The 22,654-nt window shown below is 44.3% G+C and overlaps 2 protein-coding genes across 3 annotated transcripts in view; both read right to left on the reverse strand.

Moving 5' to 3' along the window:
- Window positions 1–4,638: 4,638 nt before the first annotated feature.
- Window positions 4,639–22,654, reverse strand: part of LOC147625189 (2-oxoglutarate (2OG) and Fe(II)-dependent oxygenase superfamily protein) — a 141,214-nt gene continuing 123,198 nt past the window's right edge. For both annotated transcript variants that reach the window (XM_086818447.1, XM_086818446.1), the window contains 6 exons: window positions 17,953–18,023; window positions 16,630–16,730; window positions 5,735–5,830; window positions 5,549–5,616; window positions 5,334–5,382; window positions 4,639–5,252 (listed from right to left, as the gene is read on the reverse strand). In XM_086818447.1, coding sequence (XP_086674573.1) covers window positions 5,175–5,252; window positions 5,334–5,382; window positions 5,549–5,616; window positions 5,735–5,830; window positions 16,630–16,730; window positions 17,953–18,023 — 463 coding nt within the window. In that variant the 3' untranslated portion in view covers window positions 4,639–5,174. The remainder of the gene's footprint in view (window positions 5,253–5,333; window positions 5,383–5,548; window positions 5,617–5,734; window positions 5,831–16,629; window positions 16,731–17,952; window positions 18,024–22,654) is intronic.
- On the reverse strand, window positions 8,568–11,240 carry LOC147625190 (uncharacterized). Its single transcript, XM_086818955.1, has one exon. The coding sequence runs from the start codon at window positions 10,520–10,522 to the stop codon at window positions 9,386–9,388; it is 1,137 nt and encodes a 378-aa protein (XP_086675081.1). The 5' UTR covers window positions 10,523–11,240; the 3' UTR covers window positions 8,568–9,385.

Below are 22,654 nucleotides of genomic sequence, written 5' to 3' on the forward strand. Positions count from 1 at the left end.
CTTGACCATAGTTGATAGAAAGTCCTAGAGTATTCCTCATCATTTTTTATGTCAGTGAGATTACTTTCTTGTTAAGCCTCGGGAAGGGGGGGGGAGGGAGAGCTGCCAAGTAACCATTCTTAACCAATGATTCCCTCGCCAGAGTCAAGAAAGTTCCAAAGGGAGGATTCCAACATGACCTGCAGCTTCAGTACAAAGTAGTTTCAAACTTCCCTCCCAAAATCGAGGAAACCGAAGAGAAAGAGTTTCACCCCAAACAGCAGGAGTCAAGGTTGCCACTGTGGCAAAGCTAGTGAATGAAGAAAAAGGACGAATTCATGTTGCTATTGAGCATCAAGGTGAGAATCATCAATTCTCTGTCATTCAAGCACTAACAGATTATCAGGGTAAGAACTTTAAGCTTTTGATTAATTCTGGCAGTACTCATTCTTTTATTTCCCCTAGATGCTTGTGTATATTAGTCCTAGATCAGAAATCAGGAAAATCTATGCAAGTAGAATTGGACAGTGGATAGATTTTATAGAAGAAGGCCCTAAGATTGGTGGCAAAATGGAGGAATCTCCCTCTTTTCTTAAAGAAGGGTATTTCCTAATCAAGCATGCCAAGTTGCTGGATAATCTTTGCCAAGGACATCGTATGGAGAGGCCTTGGGTGAATTACTCCACGTATTCCAAAAGGGCAAAACCATTTTTAAAATCATCCATGTGCATGCACTTGGAATACAAGACAAGTAATCTTGAGTCAAGGAAAATTATGGCTTCTTTCCTTTGGCTTTCTTTACTCTCCGCATCTCCTCACATGGAAAAGAGCTCAAAAATACTTGGGCACCGCACTCTTGAATAAAAAAATAAATGGGACTGGGACGTTAAATTAATTTTCAAAGCTTCATAAATTCAAAGTATTAAAGAAACTTATGGGTTACTTTTAAGAAAGCGAGATACATAAGAATTCATTCTTCGCAGCCCTACCAACAATGCAATTTTTCTTGTCCTTCTAGGATCTATCAATGTGTAGATAACTCTTATAAGATTGGATTTTGTCTCCTTGTAGGCCTCATCAATCAATGACAGCCATACCATGGTGTGATGCTATGATGCGATGGTTCCCCACATAAAACATTTTATTGGACATAAATGTACATTCCCTCTTGCTTGTAATTTCTTGTAATCTCTTTCTCAAAGGATCCATCCACTTCTCTCCATAGAGGTGACTAAGAGCTTCTAATTTCTTGTGATTTCTCAAAAGCTGCATCTAGTTCTCTCCATAGAGGTGAGCTTCTAATTTTAGTACACTCACTTGTGCCTATGCTCTAGCACATTTACATAATGAGACTCATTTCTTAGTAAGATAACCCTCGTACTGAAAGGATTACTAAAAGGAAATCATAAGTGATGCCACAACACTTCTTAATCCTCTCACTCTAGAATATGGAATCAATCTGCATAAATAACAAAGTTTGAGGACAATCATCCAAGCTTAAGAGCATGCACTTCTCAATAACATCACCACCACTGGCACGACCAATTTCAAGTCAACGACTGCAAGTCAATGTCAATGAGCTCCAATTCCATCTCATCCTTATCATGTGTTTCCCCATGTTAAGCACGTGTGAAAATAGAACTTTCTCGCTCTTCCTCTCACCACATGTAACATTGTCAACCAAATTGTTAATAGATTTGTCTAGCTCTACCTTACTATTTAGAATATTTTCACCTAATTAAAGACCAATTGGATGAGCAGCACTTCCATCCACTGAGTCTCACGAAGTGGATCATTTTTCCTCCCTCTTTGCACCCTTGGTGGAGAAACCAAAGGCACTTTGTGTATTAATTTCAAGGCTCTCTTCTTTTCACCTCTATCCATTCTGCAACAAGAAGAAGCAAACATGTGCAAAGAATCCAAAAAAGACAGCTGAAAGTATTAAATGATTATTAATAACATAAAGTCAAAAATTACATCATTTCTTAGAGCTTGATAATCTTTTCCATGATATAACAGATATTCATGAATACACAAGTTTTTTTTGTACCAATGTTGGTCCACCATAAGGCTATTCTTAAGACCTTTATTGGTCTACCATTTTAAAGCTTGCTTAGATTCATAGTTCGCCCATCATAAGGGCTCCATTAGTCCACCCTAAAGAACATGTGTTAGGCCATCAAGATTTAGACCACCATTCTAAAACCATGCCTAAGCTAATACTTAAACCATACTAAGGTCATTGTTAACCCACAATTCAGGCCCTTGTTTACGAGCAAGAGACAAGGCCATTTACCATGGAAACCAACAATGAAGGTATTAAAAATGACCATTTGAAAAAACAATGGCCACTAATGGCAACAACCAACACTAACCTAATGAGACGGTTTCCTAGATATTGTGCATGCTAGCTCGATCTCTTGTATGGTTTCATTTCCTTCCTCTTTCCCTCTCCTTCTTTTCCTCTTCATCCCTTCTTCATTGCAGTTACTTTCCCCCTCCTTGATATGCTTGCTTTCTCTTCTTTGCTATGATAGCTAGTAGAGGCAGTGTGTTTGACGTAGAAGAGCATCGGGACTGTGAAGCAAAGGGTCAATTAACAAGGTGATGGGATTGATGGGGTTATAGAGGAGGGCGATGCTATGTAAAGGTCCATACGTACAAGGTGGCAAGGTTGTGTAGAGTGGGTACATATCCGGGTTGATAAGGATGCTTAAGCACAACACTAGGGGCTAGTTAATAGCCATGCTCTGTGATAATCAATGTAGATACAATGTAGCACGGCTAAGAAATGGTATGTAACACAATGCATGCTCTTAAGATAATCAACAAGGGATGGCTGTGCAAGAAGGGTCCTCACTTTGGTACACCTTCAAAGCTATTTTGTAGCAAAAAACAATCATTTTCTTACTAAAAATGACTAATCTTACCCAATTAGCAAAGAAACTTAACATTGAGATCTTCTAATAAAACATCACACTCTTAGTCATACACTTAAAAATATTGTTTAGTTAAAATAAAAAAAATTAAATGCCAAATTTCTCGCATCACAAATATAGTGTAAATGGCCTGTTCCAAATTTGAACAGGTAGATAGTATGATGCTAAAATGTTAATAACTTTCTTGCTTTATTTCCAATTTCATCCCCTCTTTACACACTATAACACCATATCATGGTGATTTTATCTTGATTTATTGAGTAATTTTTGCAAGTAACTTATATTTTAAATTAATTATTATATGTTTTGAAGATATATAAAGAGTAGTTTTTTTGTACAACACATCTTATCACATTATTTTTACTTGATTAAATGGCATAAGGATAGGTAATGATAAGGAAAAGGTGGTTATATGGTGAATTTCATATTTAACAGTTAGATTGTCCAAGAAAGATCTCTATTAGAAATTTACTTCGCCATCTCAGAGTAGTTGAACATAGTTAGTAAATTAATTATAGAATTTTTTTTTATGTTTATGCAATTATTTTATGTGAGATAGTAGCGCTACTTATGGTGAATCTATGAAAAACATTTTGGTTTAATTTGAGTAAGAAAAGATCTAATTTCATCTATTTTATGTAAAAATAAAGATCTAATTTCATCTATTTTATGTGAAAATAACTCTTCTTAAGTAGTTTCTTCCCTTCCAAGCCTAAACCTAAGCAATACTAGGATTGGTAACCAAGGTTAGGTAATGTACCAAGCCTAGGTGGAGACCCTAAGGTGGGCCATGTATATACCCATCTTAGGTGGAGGCAGATCGAGACCCTAAGGTGGACCATACATGTGTCATGCATGGCCCACCTTAGGTGGAGACAGACACTAAGGTGGGCCATGCATGTACCCACATGTCTGACATATCATATACACATGGCATGCATTGCACCTCAATCTTCCCTTCATTATGTCACCTTATCATTGATGACACAACATATCCCCTCATTTAATACCACCACATGCATTGCCACATCATCAAGGAGGGGGAGCTAGAGTCGCATGGCATCAACAGTGGATTTAGTCTAACGAATGTGATGGTTAGTTCAAGTCTTCGAGGTAGTTCTATTGGTTATACAAGTAGCACTCAAAAACTGGGCAGACAGGTTATTTGGAGCTTTTTTGAGACTAGCCATGGGAAGCGGGAGTATAATGGTGCTAGCACATGTGTATGTAATGCAGGGACACATGAAAGTCACAAATTTAATAAACTACTTTTAACAAACCCGCTTAATCAACGATCACAAATGATGAAAGAAAGTAGGATTCAAAGAAAAGAGGAACAAGACCTCACTGAGAGAGGAATAGGCTCCTCCTCCTTTGTAGGAATTTATTAAATCAAACCATGGGCACAAAGTGCTTGAACATTTACAATAGATTAGACCTGAAAAGGTTCCCACAGTCGGGTACATCCAATAAAGTGGGTTGAAATCTAAAAATTTTGTTTTTTAGGGTTTGGAAGTGTACTTCTTTATGACGTCACCAGCTTTCGGCACGATGGAGAGAGGTTTAGAGATGCAAAGCAACTGGTGGAGTGGTGTATAAGACATTTAAGGGCACTTAAGTGGTATCGCAACCTCTTCTTATTCCTCATGTGATGTGAGGGTGATTAGGAGATTTTTTGGGTGTGGGGTCTGAAATCTCTTCTTTTTGTAAAATCTTTTCGTGCTTAATAGAAGCCTCTTTTCCGGGAAAAAAAAGCATTAGGAAACCTACAAAACTTGGCTACAATTCCGTGATTGTTGGTCCAGGACGCAACATCATCATAATATGTACGCCCCATTTGGCTCTCCCATGGCTAAATGAGTAGTCTAACAAGGGTAGTAACCCACACAACATGGACAACTGGGCAACACCGTTGACTAAATTCTTTTACTTTACACTTAAACAGTCCTAGCAAACCATCTCATTTCCAGCACGCCGGTTTGACAATAAATTCTACATATAAAGATCCTTAAAATACCAAATTCAAGAATGTATTGATACAGGATGTTGCTGACAGACATGCAGTTGCGATGTGAACCTTCACATTAGCACGCTCCCCCAGCTGAAGTCATCTGTGTGTGTGTGTGTGTGCGCGCGCGCGCGCGCGTGCTTGAGCACGTGCGCACATGCATGCGCGCACTCTTCAAATTTCTACTGAACTTCCTTTGTCCCTTCTCATTATGACTCTTATCCTTGAAGGTTGCAAAACCTACCAAGCTAGCCTTCTCCTTTATAGTACTTGGACAGTGTTTCTTCTGAAAAATCCCCAAAGTTGATATATCCAATACTTCCAGCCTGCAGTTACAACTATGGCTGGTAAGACGACCATTTCTTACTAATATCATGAGAGAGAGAGAGAGAGAGCTGGATGTTTACCTTATCCTTAGAATCACCCTGCTCGTGTCCAACTTTCAATGGCTGATCCCTGATACAAACAACAAAAAAAAAAACAACCATGTGACAGCATCACAGTTCCTCTCCGTGCTCTCTCTACATTTTTCTTTACCTAATCCTTACAAAAGATGCTTGGCAATAAATGATCTCCTGCTCTCTATAGCAAGTCCAATTGACTTAGAAGAACAGTTTTTTACCAGTGGGGCTGCATGAACAAGGCAAAAGTGTTTCTCACTACACCAGCAGCATCAATGCCAGCTGATGCCTGAAAATAAAAGCAATGAGAGAATTTAAAAGCACCCATGCACACATGTGCATGCACACCATGTACATGCTCACACAAGCCTATACATAAGTTCAACATTAATGACAGAGATGCATACCCGTACACAATGAGGTGTTGCATGGAAGAGCCCTTTGGAGAGAAATTCTGTTGCTTCTCCCATTTGGTATCCTATCTGACTACCTGTAAAAACTGCCTGCAATGGACATGTCCATTTACAAGCATGTTATAACAATAGGATTTAAAAATGCTCAAATATTCTTTTTCTTTTGTGTGTGTGTGTGTGTGTGTGTGTGTGTGAGAGAGAGAGAGAGAGAGAGAGAGAGAGAGGATTTGAAATTAGGGCAAGACAAAAAAACTTGCGATGATAAAGGTTGCTATTCAAAGGCCGCCTTTAAGAATCTGCAAGCAGAGTCAATCCATTCATAGACTCAAAAAGGACAATGGACAGTGGACTCAAAATAAACATCAGCTAGAGATAGAAGAATTGAACCATTTTATTGCCCTTTTTGCTGCCCCTACACAGCCATCACAGCAAACCCTGCATGCATGTCACATTCTTTGGAGCACATTAACCAAATTGTTGCACCTCAAAAAGCAATGGAAATGGAAGTGTCTTTTACGTTGCATGATGCCCTGCGTGGTTTAGGGAAATGGAAATCTCCTGGTTGGGATGGTTTTACAGTAGAGTTCTTTCTTGAGTATTGAGATTCACTCAAAAATGAAGTTTAATACCTGTTGGCACTCTGAAGTGCTTCCAGCCTCTTGCGAGGAAGGGCTGGTGCATTTGCTCCCTAAAAAACAGCTATGTGATAAATTGATAGATTGGAGAGACCTATCACCCTTATGCTTGTGCCTAGGTGACAAATCATGGATAACATTGCAAATGCCCACAGAGGCATTGAATATGCTAAATACACAAATAAGGATGTACTCGTAATGCTTCCCGCTCACTGAAGCTTTCGCGCCCCCCCCCCTCTGCTCGAGCTGCCTTCGCCCTTCCCCGCCTGCTCGCACCCCCCCCCCACCTTCGCCCCCAGGGCAGACTGAGGATCAGGAGATGCCAGCACCCCCCCCCCCCCCCTTCTCCTCCACCCCCCCCTCCCCCGCCCCCCCTTCCGCCTCGCTTCGACCCTCGCCTCCTCCCGTTCCGGCTCCCGCATTTTCAGCGTCTCCTTCCCCACCCCCCTCTCCCCCCCCTCCTCCCCCTCCGCTTGCCTCAGCTCCCCGGGAGGCACTGGCAGTACCCTGGCGCTCACCTGCAGTCCGGCGGGCACTGGGCACCGACCTTGCTCGTGCACCGCAGAGGAGACCTACCATGCCGATTCGTGCTTCACGGATATCCTCTATCCGCAGTTGGCTGAGTAGTCTCGACACTAGACAGCGCTCGAAGGCTTTTGACTACTCCTTTACACGCCTTTTTGGAGCGGAGGGCCCCCATGAGCCAGTACCCATCAGAGTTCATGTGGTGATACCTCCGGCCCGAGGGGAGGAGGCACTTGATTCAGCCGTGGCCTTCTCCTTCCCTCTTTGCGGCACTAGCGACCGAGAGTGGACTCTTGATCTCGCTCTTAGTATTTTGAGGACACATGCAGTTGAGTTTTCTCACCATGTGAGCGATTTGGAGATGACATAAGTGATAGGCTGACTTTGGGAGTTGGCACATTTCTTTGATACCGGGAGTGCGGATGCCTCCGGGAATCGACACTTGGTGGTTCGCATAGTGGCAGACCTAGCGTGAGACCCTGGCTATGTATGCATACATGAGGTTTCTCTCTCTGAGCGGGAGGCAGTCGCTATGGGACACAGCCACTGGCGCCTGGTCCGAGACTCTTGCAGCACACCGGGTGGCAGATTCGTAGCTGCTCGGCGGATGGGGATTACTCTCCATCCAAGCTGCTTGCGAAGGCCCGCCGTATGGCTGAGACAGTCTCCACCTCAGCAGGTCATCCATGAGGATCATCTCATGGAATGTACAGGACCTTGGCGGCGCACACTATGTACATTATCGTGGTTGTTTGAGGTAGGAGCTTCAGAGATGCCTGGTTGGGGGCAGTATTGATATTCTGATGATGCAGGAGCACCATTTGAGTGAGAGCAGGATTCGGAGATATGGTTCGGTGATGCCTGGTAGATGGGACACATTTTGGTTTGCAGGTTTTGGCCCCTTGGGTGGGCAGGGAGGAGTATGTATGGTCATTGCGGATGTATGGCGGCAGGCCATTGTGGATTGCGGGGTCATTGTGCCTAGTAGAGCACAATATGTTATTCTGAGGATGCACGATGAGCACTTTGGTGTGCTCAATGTCTATGCACCCAATCATGCTAGTGCCAGAGCAGAGTTCTGGACCCTTGTTACAGATGCATTGCCCGAGGCCGCACATTGGTGTGTCGGGGGAGACTTCAACATGCTTGAGGACCCAGCCGATAGGGTGGGAGGCAGTCATGTTACAGTGCACGGCACGGAGCTTGCAGCTTGGGAGCGATTTTGTATGACACTGCGGATCACTGATGCATGGCAGCATGAGGCTTTCTCCCGTTCTCAGGACAGTCTTAGTTTTTCTCGGTCGAATCGCCGGCAGGGAGGGACTAATCTATCACGGATTGATCGCTTCTATGTGGGCGACACGTCTGGGGAGCGTGGTGGCTCCGTTGGCATTCTCGCTCTAGCACCTCTTTTTCAGACCATGCGCCAGTTATTTTGACACTAGAAGAGAGGACACGGGAGACCAGCTTGCAGTTGAGGATCCCAGAGAGGATACTTACAGACCCCAGTCTTTTTGAGGACATTGAGAGGATATGGCATGATAGCCAGATCTCTGACCTGGATGCAGCAGGCCAGTGTGCCCAGGGACCCATCGAGCTCAGCTCTTTTTTGCACACTACAGCCTTGACACGGCTGGGAGAGACACGAGAGCGGGAGCGTCGCTTGGGGAGTTTTTTGAGATCACCGGACCCCGCCATGCTCGAGCAGGAGTACGCCAGCTCAAGAGGCAGGACGGATCGTTAGCCACTGAGCCCGGGGAGATTAGAGCTATTGCCACTGAGTTCTATAGAGACCTGCTTTCAGCGGAGCCAGCCACGGAGGCACGTGATGCTTGCAGACAGACTGTGTGGGCCCATGTGCAGAGGAGGGTCACAGATCATATGCGCACAGTGTTGGGTGAGCCCCTTTCAGAGGATGAGCTTGTTGAGGCTTCGAGGGTTCTTCCGCGTCATAGTTGCCCTGGGGAGGACGGATTGGCGCCTGCCTTTTTATGCGCTATTGGGACCTTTTGGGGCCAGGCCTCCGCAGGGGTTTTCAGTATGTTTTGGACACTGGGGTGATGCCACAGAGTTTTTCAGAGGGCTTGATCTTTCTTATCCCCATATAGGCCTTGCCTACTCTTCTTCCATATAGGCCTTGCCTACTCTTCTTCCATGCACCCAAGCATCTATAACAGGTAACACATCAGTGACTTTGTGAAGCTGCACTACATGTGCTTCTGGCTTCTTCACCTTGACTCGCTTCAGGCTAGTTTGTGCCAATGTTTTCTCACACTTGGACTCAAGTTTAAAAGCTGGCCATAGGTAATATCTGCTTTCTTCTTCTTTAGGTCTTCTAAAAGGCTATAAGCAGGTTGCCCTTCTCCTAGCTGGAAGTCGTCCATGGTGACCTTCCTTCTTCTCCTCTTTGCTTTAGCTTCACCTTGTTTACTCGACTCTCCTATTTCCATCGGTGCTTTCCCTTTATCCATGTCTTTTCTAGTCTTCATTCTTGACTTTTCTTCCCTACGGGCCTCTTCAGTTTCTGACTTTTGTGCTCTTTTCCTTTTGTATGCCAACACATCGGCCTCATCCTCCTCATCACCTTCTTCAACAGCTTCCAATATCCCAACAGCAAACTGTGGTGGTGCCTGGGCTTGATTTTGGCCCTGCTGTGCTGCTGCTGCTCTTGCCCTTGAGGTACCTGTACATTGACATTGCCCTCTCTCACATTATTTCTTTGCCTCGGGGCTATGGGATATATACCACCTGGCTCTCTTCTTGGTAAGGGACATTGGGGAGAATAATGACCCCTCTCTCCACAATTGTAACATTGGACATTTTCATTGCGAGGTCTTGGGGCTCGCTCTCCTTGAGGACGCCTCACCTGCTGTTGTTGAATTGCTTGCATAGCAATATTAAGGCTTCCAATTTGGTCTGTTAACCTCTGTATTTCCTGTTGAAGGGTCTCTTGACCTTGAGTAGGATCAGCTACTTTTGGAGCTTCCACATGAAGCTCTCTTTCACGATGCACATCCATAGGTAGAGGCTTTACTAATTCTCCAAAGGGCACAAGAGATCCGCCATAATGGAAAGGAACATCCCTTTCTTTACTCAGCATTTCCTGCTTCCTTATCTTCTTTCTCCACTGCTCCTTGGCTATCCTCACAGCCTCTTCATACGTTCCTGGATCCTTGAGCTCTACCTTGTCTTTAATGCTCTTATGTAAAAGACACACAAACCTGTCCTTCTTCAAGAAACCAGGAGGTACTTGATTCTCTTCCAGGCCTCTTAAGATTCTCCTCCAGCAAGCTTCAAACCTGTTTACCTGTTCATTGATATCTCGGTCTTCTCCTTGCTGCAATCTACTCAATTCCTTCCATAGTTCCTCGGGAGCATCAGCTTTTTCAAATCTTCCTCTTAATGCTTCGCGGAGATGAGCCCAATTACCTTTTTGCACCTCGGTGAGCGTATTTTCGTACCATACTCGAGCCTCACCCTCCATTAGCAAGCTCACAAGACGTAATTTGAATCCATCATCATCTCTATTACTCTTCAGAGCGGTCAACTCGACATGTCGTATGAATTTGTCCACATCTTCGCCTTTTCCGCCCTTGAAAACCTCAAACGCCTCGCTAGCCATAGGCCTTGAGTTGATCTACAAGCGATTATCACCCTGTAGACCTCTTAGTTGAAGCTGCCTTCCAATCCTCAGTGGGGGCGCCAAAAAGGATGAGAGAAAGAAAACGGGAGAGTATCTACTGCCTCTATAGTATATTCCTCCTCACACACCTTGAGATGTATACACACACCCAGACAGAAAAACTTATGATTACCCCCTTGGAACATCCAACAAAAGTCCTCCTAGATGACAACCACATCGCAATCATCCCAAGCCGACACCTTCCTTGCGAAGCTCATCTCGAGTAGATGTTTGTAGAACTCTCATATGCATAAATCGGAGTTCGGTAGGGGAAGATACCAGCCGTTGAAGGTAGGTAGGTTCACTAAAATGCCCAAAAACACGCTCTCTGGAAAGTTTTTTTTTTTTTTAGTCTAAAAGAGCCATGTACTTATTAGCGCAACCCTCTTGTACATCAATATTGCCAAGCTTGTAACTTGAGTGTCCAGGCTTCAACTCCAGAGCAAGAAAGTACACCGGTAAGCTCATAGTACCCCCTTTACAACTGAATGGTCCCACACTTTATCGGACTCTCCATCCCACAGTGGCATTTAGAATAAAAGTTGCAGCCTCATGGCATACTTTGCCACCTTCAACTGGTCATATTTCTCTGCAAACTCAACCAAATGGAGTTGTCAGAGCTTGCACTGAGGATGGTAGATGCCTCTACTATGAGATACAGGATGAGGGCAGACTTCAGAGAGTGGAGGCGGAGTCGCCTTTGGTTGCAGAGTGCATCTTTCACAGGATACGGGTAGTGGCCGCCGATTCTCAGAAGTGCCATATTGATCCAGACCCTGCAGATGTGGACTCTGATTGGCGCATATGGGCATATGCTGCGCGCCCCTTGGCCTGGCTCCAGTGGGACCCTGGCGAGTACGAGTGGCATGATCCTTATGCGTCCCCCGAGGCCACAGAGATCACCTTTTTCCAGTACACTGTTCGTTTGGGGAGGCATATTTTGACTGCGAGGAGGACAGTCTTTTCAGCTGCATCGGAGCACTGGCGGCTTCAGGGACTCTCACGGGAGTTCCTGGAGGATTTTTGGACCAAGCTCTGGGCTAGCAGACAGGCACGCAGGATCTCGGCTTTCCAGTGACTGGTTGCCCACAGGGGCTCTGCAATTGGCACCTGGCTTGTCTACAGTGGCCTTCCGCCGGCCTGCGTCCGATGCGGCCACCCATTGGAGACACAGAGACATTGCCTATGGGACTGTCCACAGGCGCAGCAGATTTGGCTGAGGATGCTGCGCATCTTGGCCCCCCTCTCTCCAGAGGGCATGTATACGTGGGGAGCCGCTGCTTGGTCGACTTCGTCAGGGCCAGCTCTGGGATACGAGACGGAGCAGGACAGCCAGGCCATCAGATTCATTGGGGGCCAGCCTCGCCTTGTTCCTTCACCGGATTTCTCGACAGTCGGCTGGACACAGGAGAGGGATATACGATGGGAGCTCCTCAGCAGCCTGCTATCTGGCAGGAGTTGATTCACGCCATGCGAGGACAGTATGACTGCATCCGGGGGGGACTCGGATCGAGTGATCTTACGGCGCGCCAGGCCTTCCACACCACTTGGCGCAGCGGCCCTTTCTATACTCTACACGCGGGTACCCCCCGCTGGCAATACAGGCCACTTGTTTGGATTTTCCCCCCTCCTATTGTATGATATAGCCTCTCAGCTATTTGTACTTTTCTGCACCTAGGGAGAGTCTCCCTAGCTGCCTTGATTGGATCTCTGCTGAGCAGGAGGGGGGTTTTGTAGCCCAGTGGGTTTTTTTATAACTAATGAAAGGATCTTTTCTCGAAGAAAAAAAAAGGATGTACTCGTAATGTAAATAGATATTGAAAAGGTGTTTGACATAGTTCAATGGCAATTCATAGCTCAAGTGATGGGCAAAATGGGTTTTGGTCCAAAAAATGAGGAATAGCATATACTAGCTGTATGAGGAAGGGACAGCCCAATGTATTATTAGAAATAAACTCTCAGCTCCATGGAAGCTTGGACGATCCGTGAGACAAGGATGCCCACTGTGCCTTGCTTTATGCCATAGCTACTCACCCAATGCTCTTGTACATGGACAATTTGATTGTAGAGGGGAGGCTATATGGTATTGACATTACAAGAGCTAGTCAATTTGTTAGTCAAGCATATGCAGATGATTCCTTCTTCTTTCCCAAGAACACACAACATGATGTCAATTCAATCATGGATGCGTTGAAGCTATATGGATTAGCTACTGGATGCAAGATTAATTTCACTAAGTCGAAGCTGTTGCCTCTTAAAGAATGTGACTGGCATTCCATTCTTTGGCCAAGACTCATATTGCCTCCAGACCAATTAGTATAGCATCTTGGATATCCTATTGGACGAAAAGTGTCTCCCAAGCAAGAAAGGCAATGGGTTATGGATAAACTGAATCACAAGATTGAGACCTAGAAACTATCGACATGGCCATTGCATGTACGGATGCGTATTGTCCAATCCATCATCATGGCCTATGTTTAGTTCCACTTGCCTCTTGCGCCTTGGTCGAATAACGATATTCACAGTTTCATGTCCATAGCTTTGGAATGTTTATAGCGGAGAAAAACAGATAGAAAGCCGTCAAATTGCTCAAAAAAGAACTTGAATGCACTCTCAAAATGCATGAGGTCTAAATATACTCAATATTCGGTACCATGTCATTGGTTGCAAGAAAGGCAACTCTACTTTTTGAACTCCTTTACCAAAAGCAACCTTGGACTTTGACGTTGGCACATTTGATTGCGACAATGAAAACAAAGGATTTTGGAGATTCCCACCAAGACGTCATATTTGGAAGATTTGAAGGCCAGATTGTTAGCTTCCCTTATTCTACCACGCTTATACATGACTAGCAAATGCTCCTTTGTCATCTTTCTTGGTCGGGCAGATCTCCAAAGAGAGGAAACTCTTTGTGAAAAGAAAGTATTCATTGGAGCCGGGCTTTTCAGCACTCATTGGCTGCACTACAACCCAAAAAAGCATACTTTCTCTCCAACTTTGGCGTATGCTTAGTTGATGATGTTGATGATCAACGCAATATATTTTCCTTTCCACAGGCTATCAGAAGATACAATTTGGGTATGCAACACAGGCATGTATGGCATGAAGTAATTCCTATATTGCAATATTTTCAACTGGTGCCTCCACCTGAGGAGGAGGAAAGATTGAGAGACGGGAAATTTGATAGGTAGCTTCCAGGTTACTCTCCTTTCTCGTTCCATCACCTCATAGAGCTCGACCTTCTAAAATTCTGCTCCCTCCACCTTGGATACAAACACGTGCAAATCAGCTATGGCATGTAAACAAACCTCTTTGCTAGTTGAAGGTGTCTTTGACCACAGTTTGGAAGAGCAAACTTCCTCTCAAACAATATGACTTTTCTTGTGAGATGCATTGTGGGTGCACTATCGATTGGCACCTTCTTAGCTAAGAGAAACATTGTAGTTGCCTCTTGTAAGAGATGTTCTCATCGTCAAGAGACAATTATTCATTTGTTATGGGGATGCCCCTCTTCTCATGCTCTCCTGGACAGACTCTTAAGGGTTCTTTTGGATGTTCGGGTGTCTTTCTTCACCTTTGCTAGATTACACACTTTTTCTTTCCTAGACTAGATACTGGGCTTTGTGGATGATCTACCATGCACGAAATCAATTGATTTTTGGCCATGAAGTTCACTCTGAGATTCTTTTGACCTCGGAGATCTTTCCTTTCAACAGTTGTAGGTGTTTTCCCATTGTTTGATATCTGCGTAGTAGCTGCCCCACCTTGGGACAACTATGAATGTACCTTACATTCCTTAATGAAGCAGTGGTTTCACAGAAAAAAAAGTGTAAGGATTCAAACACTCCCTCTTGGGACAGAATGGTACAATAATAGGCACTCAAGCAAGGGCCTGCCTGAAAGTATACATAATTTCTTGCAATCTAAAACCTAGAAATATTAACAAAATGCACTACCAAATATCTTGGCTGTCAGGTTGGCATTGATATCTCGCCTACACAATAGTTCGCCCCTATGCTCATGAGCATTAAAAGCAAACTTCAACAATGGAGTAGCAAGAAGCTTGGTTTGGCCTCTATAGCCTTGGTAGCTAACCAAGTGCTACTGGTGACTGCTTGGTTTGTCATGTCGTGCTAGGTGTTTCATTAAGGGATGCATTGGTCAGCTTCATCGGCTTATTCGGAACTTCCTTTGGTCAGGATTTAGATGGCAATGTACACACCAGGGCAAGAGTGGCTTCGGATACCATTATTATGCCTAAGCAAGAGGGAGGGTTGAACATCATTGACCCGGAGGTGCAGTGTAAGGCTTTACTTTGTAAGTTGGTAGTCAAAGGATTTCTTCCCGGCACTGATCCTTGGAAGAACTTTCTTATGCAGCAGATTATGAGGTGCATTTGGATTAGGGGAGGTGATTGGATTTACAGCCCACATTTTATCTTCTCGGATGCAAAGCACCGACCACCTCCTTCGCCCTTGGTGAGATCTCTTTTGCGAGCCTAGGATTGCATGAGGAGCTTCGTGGTTCATATTCCTTCACGATCAGTCGAGGAGGCTTACAGGCAGCCCATTGTATGGAATGACTTGATCCTCGATGAGTTTGGTAGACCTCTTGGAGCAGCCACGCATATCCAGTGGGCTACTTGGGCAACTCTTAACTCCTCAGTGTTGGATTGAAAAAGGCTCATGAGTCTCACGGAGGATGAAAGAATGCTTCGCACCCACCACCTGAGAGGCATTGGTCAGAGGATTACGCAGGTGAATGCAGCCATACCTAACCACTGGATCATAGGGAACTTCGTGGAAGGGCCTCATCACTTATGGTTTGGGGTATTCTCTGGAACAGGCATACCTATTCAGGTCATGTGTCTCCCCACTTTTGGATAAGGATGATTTACCGGTCTTCTACTCCATTCAGGATAGATGGCTCTTGGAGAGAAGTCTTGAGCAGGATATCATTGACGGTCTGGTGGTCCGGCCGGTGAGAGTGGTAGGTAGGGCAAGAAAGCACATCTATATTGATCCAACTCAAGGGATGATTACGGACTCTTAGAGCCTTTGGTTGTATGATGGGTGTCCTATCAGATACTTGCATTGGGATCCCAGTGAGTGGAGTGGAGGGGTGCTTTTAACCACATAAAAAGCATGCCCTTCTTCAGTTACATTGTTTGCGGAATGCTAGACACTTGGTTCTGAGACAAATCTAGAGAGTCCCTACTTCTAGACTGCATCAGGAGGCTTATGGAATAACCCTTGACATCCAAGGAGCTTTTTGGCGGAAGTTGTGGCACTCGTACAAGGAAACAAAGATTTCCCCTTACTCTACATGATGGACTTGCCACCAACTAGTGGAGATCGTCATTGGCGCTAGTCCAGCTTGTCTCAGATGTGCAGCAGGAGCTTCAGACACAATTTACCATTGCTTATGGGAGTGCAAGGAAGCACAGAGGATCTGGACTGCAATAGCACACCTTTTTGGAAGGATAGAAGAGATGCCTACATTTGTTTTGGTGCTATTGTTTGGTTGACACAGTCGGGCCTGCAAATCAGGTTTGAAGGGAACGACAGAGATACGATCATGCGGGTTACCCAAGGAGTGGGTCGGTGGTGTCATCTCCAGGACATGCCAAAGTTGCGTACCTCCAACACAGATCTTGGACACTGCATGGGAGATTATTGCTAGCATCACAACATGGCACATCTGGAAGGCTAGATGCAGTGAGGCCATGGAGACTTTCGCTTATGATACCCACTGCATTTGCAGGATTTGGTGTGATATTATACACATGCTCATAGCCACTTGGGCCAGGATTCAGGGATCTTGGAGGACTGTAGAGAGAAAACGTGGCCAATTTATGAGAATGGAATTATGGCATTTTTTTCACTCTATCTCATATGGGGCCTTGCTAGCAGCACAAGGCAAGTGATTAGTTGAGATTTCTCCCTTGCTTGGTCTGAAATCTCCCTTTTTGCAAATTTTTTTCATACTTAATATAAGTCTCTTTTCCGGGGAAAAAAAAAGAATTGTTAACTGAGAGAGTAGAATACCTTGACAATTTCTCCACTTAGAGTCCTTACATATAATCCAGCATGTCTGTCGGGACAAGTTACCTCAATGCCATTCTTCATATACAAAGCACACGTAAGTCCTGACACAACAAGGTGTTGAAGCCTTCAAACAAGGTCTTGGATCTTTCAGCAGAACGAACAGAACAAAATTTTTTCAATGAGAGAACATTACAGGAAACAAGTACTTCATTTTGCAAAAAGTGAATAGTTTACCAGAAATTACTAAATAACAATCCACCTCCATGCACATTACCTATTTTTGGTTTATCAAAGCCCCATGACATGATATAAATCTTTTGTATGTAACATCATTGCTTATACTAGCAAGGAGGTTGTTTATCAAAGCCCCATGACATGATATAAATCTTTTGTATGTAACATCATTGCTTATACTAGCAAGGAGGTTGTTTAGCACCATCATTCTCTTGGCTAAAGTTGTTGATGCATCAAACTCTACCCTCATCTGAACTCTAACACTAATCCTTCTCAAACTAAACAAGTCCCAAGGCTGATCAAGCTTGAGGATTGAATAGTCCTTGTGAATTGCATTTTTTTTTTCTATCTTTCTAATCCAAATCTTGGCTTGGAAGTTGAGGGCCCGCAAAATTTCTCTCATTGTTCTGTTATGGGTCACCCAAGTGATGACGGATGCAAATATATCCTCCAAAAAAGAACATTCCTTTTTGCAGCATCTCCATTTGATATCCACTTTTGAAAGTTTTAGGCCCAAGAATTTTCCTTCATCCTGGCCATCCAAATGGTGTGCCACATGGTGGAAGGAGATTGCACCACTTGGCAAAAGGAGGCCGCTCCACTTGGGGAAGGAGATTGCACCAAGGAAGGGGTAGACTCTTGCTGGCAGGGGGTTATGCCACATGCTGGAAGGAGTTTCCAAGTTAGGTGGAAGGAGGTGGGCCTGACTATTTGCTGATGCACTGGAACTCTTGTGAACTTGAAGAAAGTGGACAACCAAAGCTTTAACTCCAGACAGAATAACTTGCCCCTGGATATCTCAGGATACTATGCAGGTGACCTTGCTAGAGACTTTCTGTTCTGCTGCCCCAAAATCCCCTATTGGTATTACCATCAGAGTGACAAGAACAGGCAACGCTAGACCTTGGACCCAAGACCAGTGACAGCCAACAGAAAAAGGCAGGCCACCACGATTTGGAGGAAGCATATGCTATTACAGCTTGGTCTGTTCCACACCCAGAGACTCCATTATCAAGACAAATAAAAAGAGTATCATCGCTACATTTCGACAATATTTTTGCAGAAAAACCAGCTAATAAAGAGGATAACCTGTCAATGAGCCATGATCAGTGTGCCATCCACACCAAGATGAGATGGACTCTGATCTTTCACTTTCATTACTGTATCAAAAGAAAAACCAGGCGTTATTTAAACTCAACAAGAACTTTTTCTCTGTCCATTACTAAAGCAGAAAGCATCTTGAGACCCAGATACAACTCTCAACTGACGTACATATTTACTTCTGCAAAAGACTAAAAGCCAAAAGGGCCTATGAGACCAAAATGTGAGCACATAATGCTAGACACCCCATGTGAGGGAACTGCACCCCCATACAATTTACTGGATATGCAACAAATGGAAAACCGTACATAGATCTGTATTCCGGACAGTGCCTGAAAGCCTCTGGTAAATATGGTGTCACCAGGTCTAAAATCTGCAAATCTGCTCCAAAAATCTCACTCATGGACTGTGTCAAAGTCTTCTGTGAGTAGTCTAATGATGGGGAGGGCAAGTGGTCTTAGCGCAGGATCTGATGTCAGACACTAGAGCTGCGAATGAGCCTGGCTAGGGTCCCAATGAGTGCCATGATACCTCGTAAATTGACACCTCGTGGCAGAGCACCAATAGGCTGGATATGTGAGGCCGGGGATTCTGGTTTGTGCCTATATTCAAGAGTATGGCATTCCAGTTGGCATGAGGACATTATGTCTATGCCCGGAATGACCGCCGGTTCCAAGCTAAATGAAAGGAAGATTGTCCAGCACATTCTTATGCGTGGCATACTTGCATGCATGGAATTGTTTTCGCATGAACTGCCTTACTGCCTACAACACACGTGTGTGTAGCTCACGGGTAGGGGATGCCCGTCCATGAACCGTGTGCTTGAATATGTATTTTGACCATTCTTGTGGACTGTAGATAGGTGGTAATTGTCACCAACCTGGACATTTTCCAGTATGAAAGGGGTCTGGTGGACTCCAGGATGTCTAAATATTTGGAAAGTACAAGCTTTGGGAATGGGGGATTATCCTAGAATACAAAGGACCACACTCCTAAAATTAAGGAGAGTTGCTATTTTTGGCCCGACTCCGATGGAAATTCTGTTCGTGTCATTACATCTCGAATTGAGCAGATACCAAGAGTTGGCAAAGTGCCTATGACAGAATGTCTACCAGTTGGGATATTTTTAGAGATAAAGTTTATGGAAGAACCCATCTCTTAGATTGGGACATGTGGCAAGAAAGTGGACCAAAGTGAGACAAGTGGCCTGACACTTGTTAGAGAGTGGATCAAAGTGAGACAAGTGGCCTCACACTTGTCACTTCAGCTATTGTGTGGGTCTCCACTTGTCATTGTAGCCTTCTCTTGCCATTTTAGCTCATGGGAGGCCCAAATCTATAAATTGGAGCCCTTTCTCTTCATTAATAGAGGCTCTCTTGCTGCACACTAGCCTCTGCCACCGTTAAAGGCTGCCCTAAGAATGGCTACTCTCTTTCTCTCTCTTGAAGGTTGCCCATGAAGAATACCGGCTGTTGGGGACTGTTTTGGAGGCTTCCATCACGAAGAAATACTGAAGGCAAGGGTATTTAATCATTTATTATGATTTCCAGCCACTGTACCGACTGTACCAGCCTTTGTACCTTCTCTACCAGCCATTGTACTAGCTGTACCAGTCCTTGTACTTGTTGTACCACCCATAGTACTGGTTGTACCAGCTTCTGTACTTGCTGTACCAACCATTGTACCTACTGTACTAGTCACTATACATGCTGTACCAGCATTTGCACTTGCTGTACCTGCTATACAAACCAACGTACTGGCTGTACCAGCCACTGTACCTGCTGTACCAACCACTGTACCTATTGTACCAACCACTGTACCTGCTGTACCGACTGAATGGAGAGTTGTACTTGCTGTACCAGCTCTATTGCATGAAGACTCGTGGTTTTTGGGGAAGAATCAGTACCCACACGCAGGTATATGGATTATATTGTTGACTCGGCATTTCTACAGCCTATGTTCCGGCTTGGTTGCCTCGTGTTGGGCTGTGTTATGGCATTTGTATATGGATAATCCAGCATCTCCCATGGGGAGAGTAAGGCCCTCAAAGCTTGTACATGATATTATTCTCCTTGGGTAATAAAATCCTCCAAGGGGGGGGTCGGCCCATTCCGGCCTCTATGCGGGGTCACACGGGCAAGCTCCATTTTCAGCATTTGTGGATGTTTTGTCCAGCTTTATGTTTTATGCAAAGTGATGATGGATACGTGTTAAGGCTGTGGCCATGTTTAAATGTTTTAATATGCTTTGATGGTATCCACAAGTGTGTCAAAGGCCCTAGTCCCCCACGCACCGCTGCAAGTTTCATTGGTATCAGAGCATAGGCTTTCTTGTAAGCGGAGGCTTCCTTCTATCAATAAGGAAGAGAAAAGATCTCAAGTGGGGACCACACTTACCATCATTGCTATTAAGCATGGCCAGCCACTTCAGAGCCTATGAAGCAAGAGCATGAGCAATAGACAGCTTGGTCTAAGGATTTATGAATTCACAAAATTTATCTTGGAAGTATGGAGTTGGCTTTATGTACACACGTTTAGCACTCTTTCCATATGGATATTATGGATTATATTATCAAGCTTACAGGCAAGCTATATGGAGATATATCTCGGGATATCTTAAGGATATGGTGAGGAGATATTTCTTTTGGCTTCATGACCTGGCAAAGAAAAGCTAAGTATACTTTGAGTTTTCAAAGTTGGTGATTTTGCTATTTACTATGAAGTGTTTTTTGTTCACTAACCCTTGTATAGCCATGCAAGAAGAAAGGTGGTGTTGTTTGCCTTGAGATGGTTTCAGGGAAACATTGTTTATGGCTCCCTTTATTGGGATGGATTATATCTATGGAGATTTCTTTCTTGGACGAGATTTATATAGATATTGGGCTTCACAAAAGCAATTTCTATGGACGAATCTGTCCCAGTTTATAGAGAAGAAATATTTGGATATCTCATGGATATGATGCTTTTATGGATAAAAGTCCACCTCTACTCCAAGGTGTGTGGTCTTGCCCAAGAAGAAGGTAGGCTCAAGGCTCAACAAGAAGCCAAAAAAACAGTTTGGTGTGCCACCTATCAAGCCATTGGTCACCCCCAACAGGAGTGTCCAAGAAGGAGATACTACAACTTTTGTGAGAAGGGCCATAATGAGGACAAAGACTGCTACAGCTAACCCACATGTTGATGAAGAAGAGAGTGGCATGGATGCAGATGATTGCAAACCCTAACATGGCAGCAGAGATGAGAACAGATCCGACATTGACTTCCCTTTCACTGAAAGTTCTGTTGAAGAGGATGAGGGGAGTGGTTCTGATGAGGTAGGCGAAGAATGAGCGGTCCACGAGCTTCTGTATATCGTGCAATCTGATGACATCGTGGTATACGTAGCAGCGGATCTGCAGAAGGCGGTGTGGAGGTGGCGGGTGGTTTGGAAGGCAGTGTTGGCAGATGCCCACGCTGCAATCCACGCAGAAGATATTCCTCTTATTTTTCTTCAGATGAAGGTGATCGTTAGCGCAAGCTGCAAAGAACTTCTCGGAAAGCAAAGCTTCTAGCCACTCTGGCTTCTGCGGCAAGGCGGCTGTCGTGAGCGTGTATCCCACCATGGCAACGAGGAGCTCAGACGAGAGAGAGAGAGAGAGAGAGAGTATTGAACCAAGCAAACACCAACGGGCTGCGCTGAATTGAGTGGGACAGCTTGGAGAGAATGGCGAAAGCTCATAGGAAAAACAGGGAAACCCTAAAACCATGGCTCTGATACCATGTAGAAAATATGAAAGCTAGAGCAGACTAGAAATGAAACAATAACAAAAATGGAAGACAAAGAGTTACCTTGAGATGAGTGTAGACAAGACACAAGATTGATGCTTTAAATGATGTGACACCTACAATATATAGGTGAGAAGTACAAGATAGAGCATGAGTGCATATGGGATAAATCCCTGAGTGCCACGTGGCATACACTGAGATGACCAAGACTAAAAGTACTCCTAGTGAGCACTTATTTCCAACAACACCATCCGCACCATCTTGTATCCAAAAGCTATCAACACCATCTTGTATCCAAGAGCTATCAACACCATCAATCCACTCGATTCCATAGTCACAAGAAATGTTTCGAGGTTTTTTTTCGTTTCAAAGTTTTTCGGGTTTTGTTTCGAAAGGTTTCATCCCTCGGCTAAGAAACCGCGAGGTTTCGAAAAATCAATAACTTCATAAAGTATAAATACTTAAAGAGCTTATAGTAGCCATCTAACAACATAGTGTAATAATGAAAAAATGATGTCTTCTCACACATCTCACGGACCTCTTTATTTTGGTGAGGCATATGGCAATTTTGCTTGATTAGATGCTACAAGTGGTTCAATCAAGGACTCCTAAGAAATTGCAAAAGAGAAGCTAGAAATTGAGAAAGATTTAAGACATTGAAGGATGTTGTATGAAGAAAAAGGGGAAAGAAGAGAGAAGAAGAAGAGTAAGGGAGAAGAAGAGAAAGGAAGAAGACGAGAGAAGAAGAGAATGAAGGAAGGAGGAGTAGAGGTGAAAGAAGTAGCAGAAGATGGAAAAGGGAAGGAGGAAGGCAAGAAAAGAAGAGGGAAGGTGTCACGACCCTGTGTATTTGTACAACGTATCCAAACATTGGGCATGGTGGTCAGTGTGCAGGATACAAGTGTGCATAACATTTATTAAATGTG

This window comes from Cibotium barometz, chromosome 24 (genome assembly GCF_041138505.1).
Source record: "Cibotium barometz isolate CiBa-2024 chromosome 24, ASM4113850v1, whole genome shotgun sequence".
NCBI lineage: Eukaryota > Viridiplantae > Streptophyta > Polypodiopsida > Cyatheales > Cibotiaceae > Cibotium > Cibotium barometz.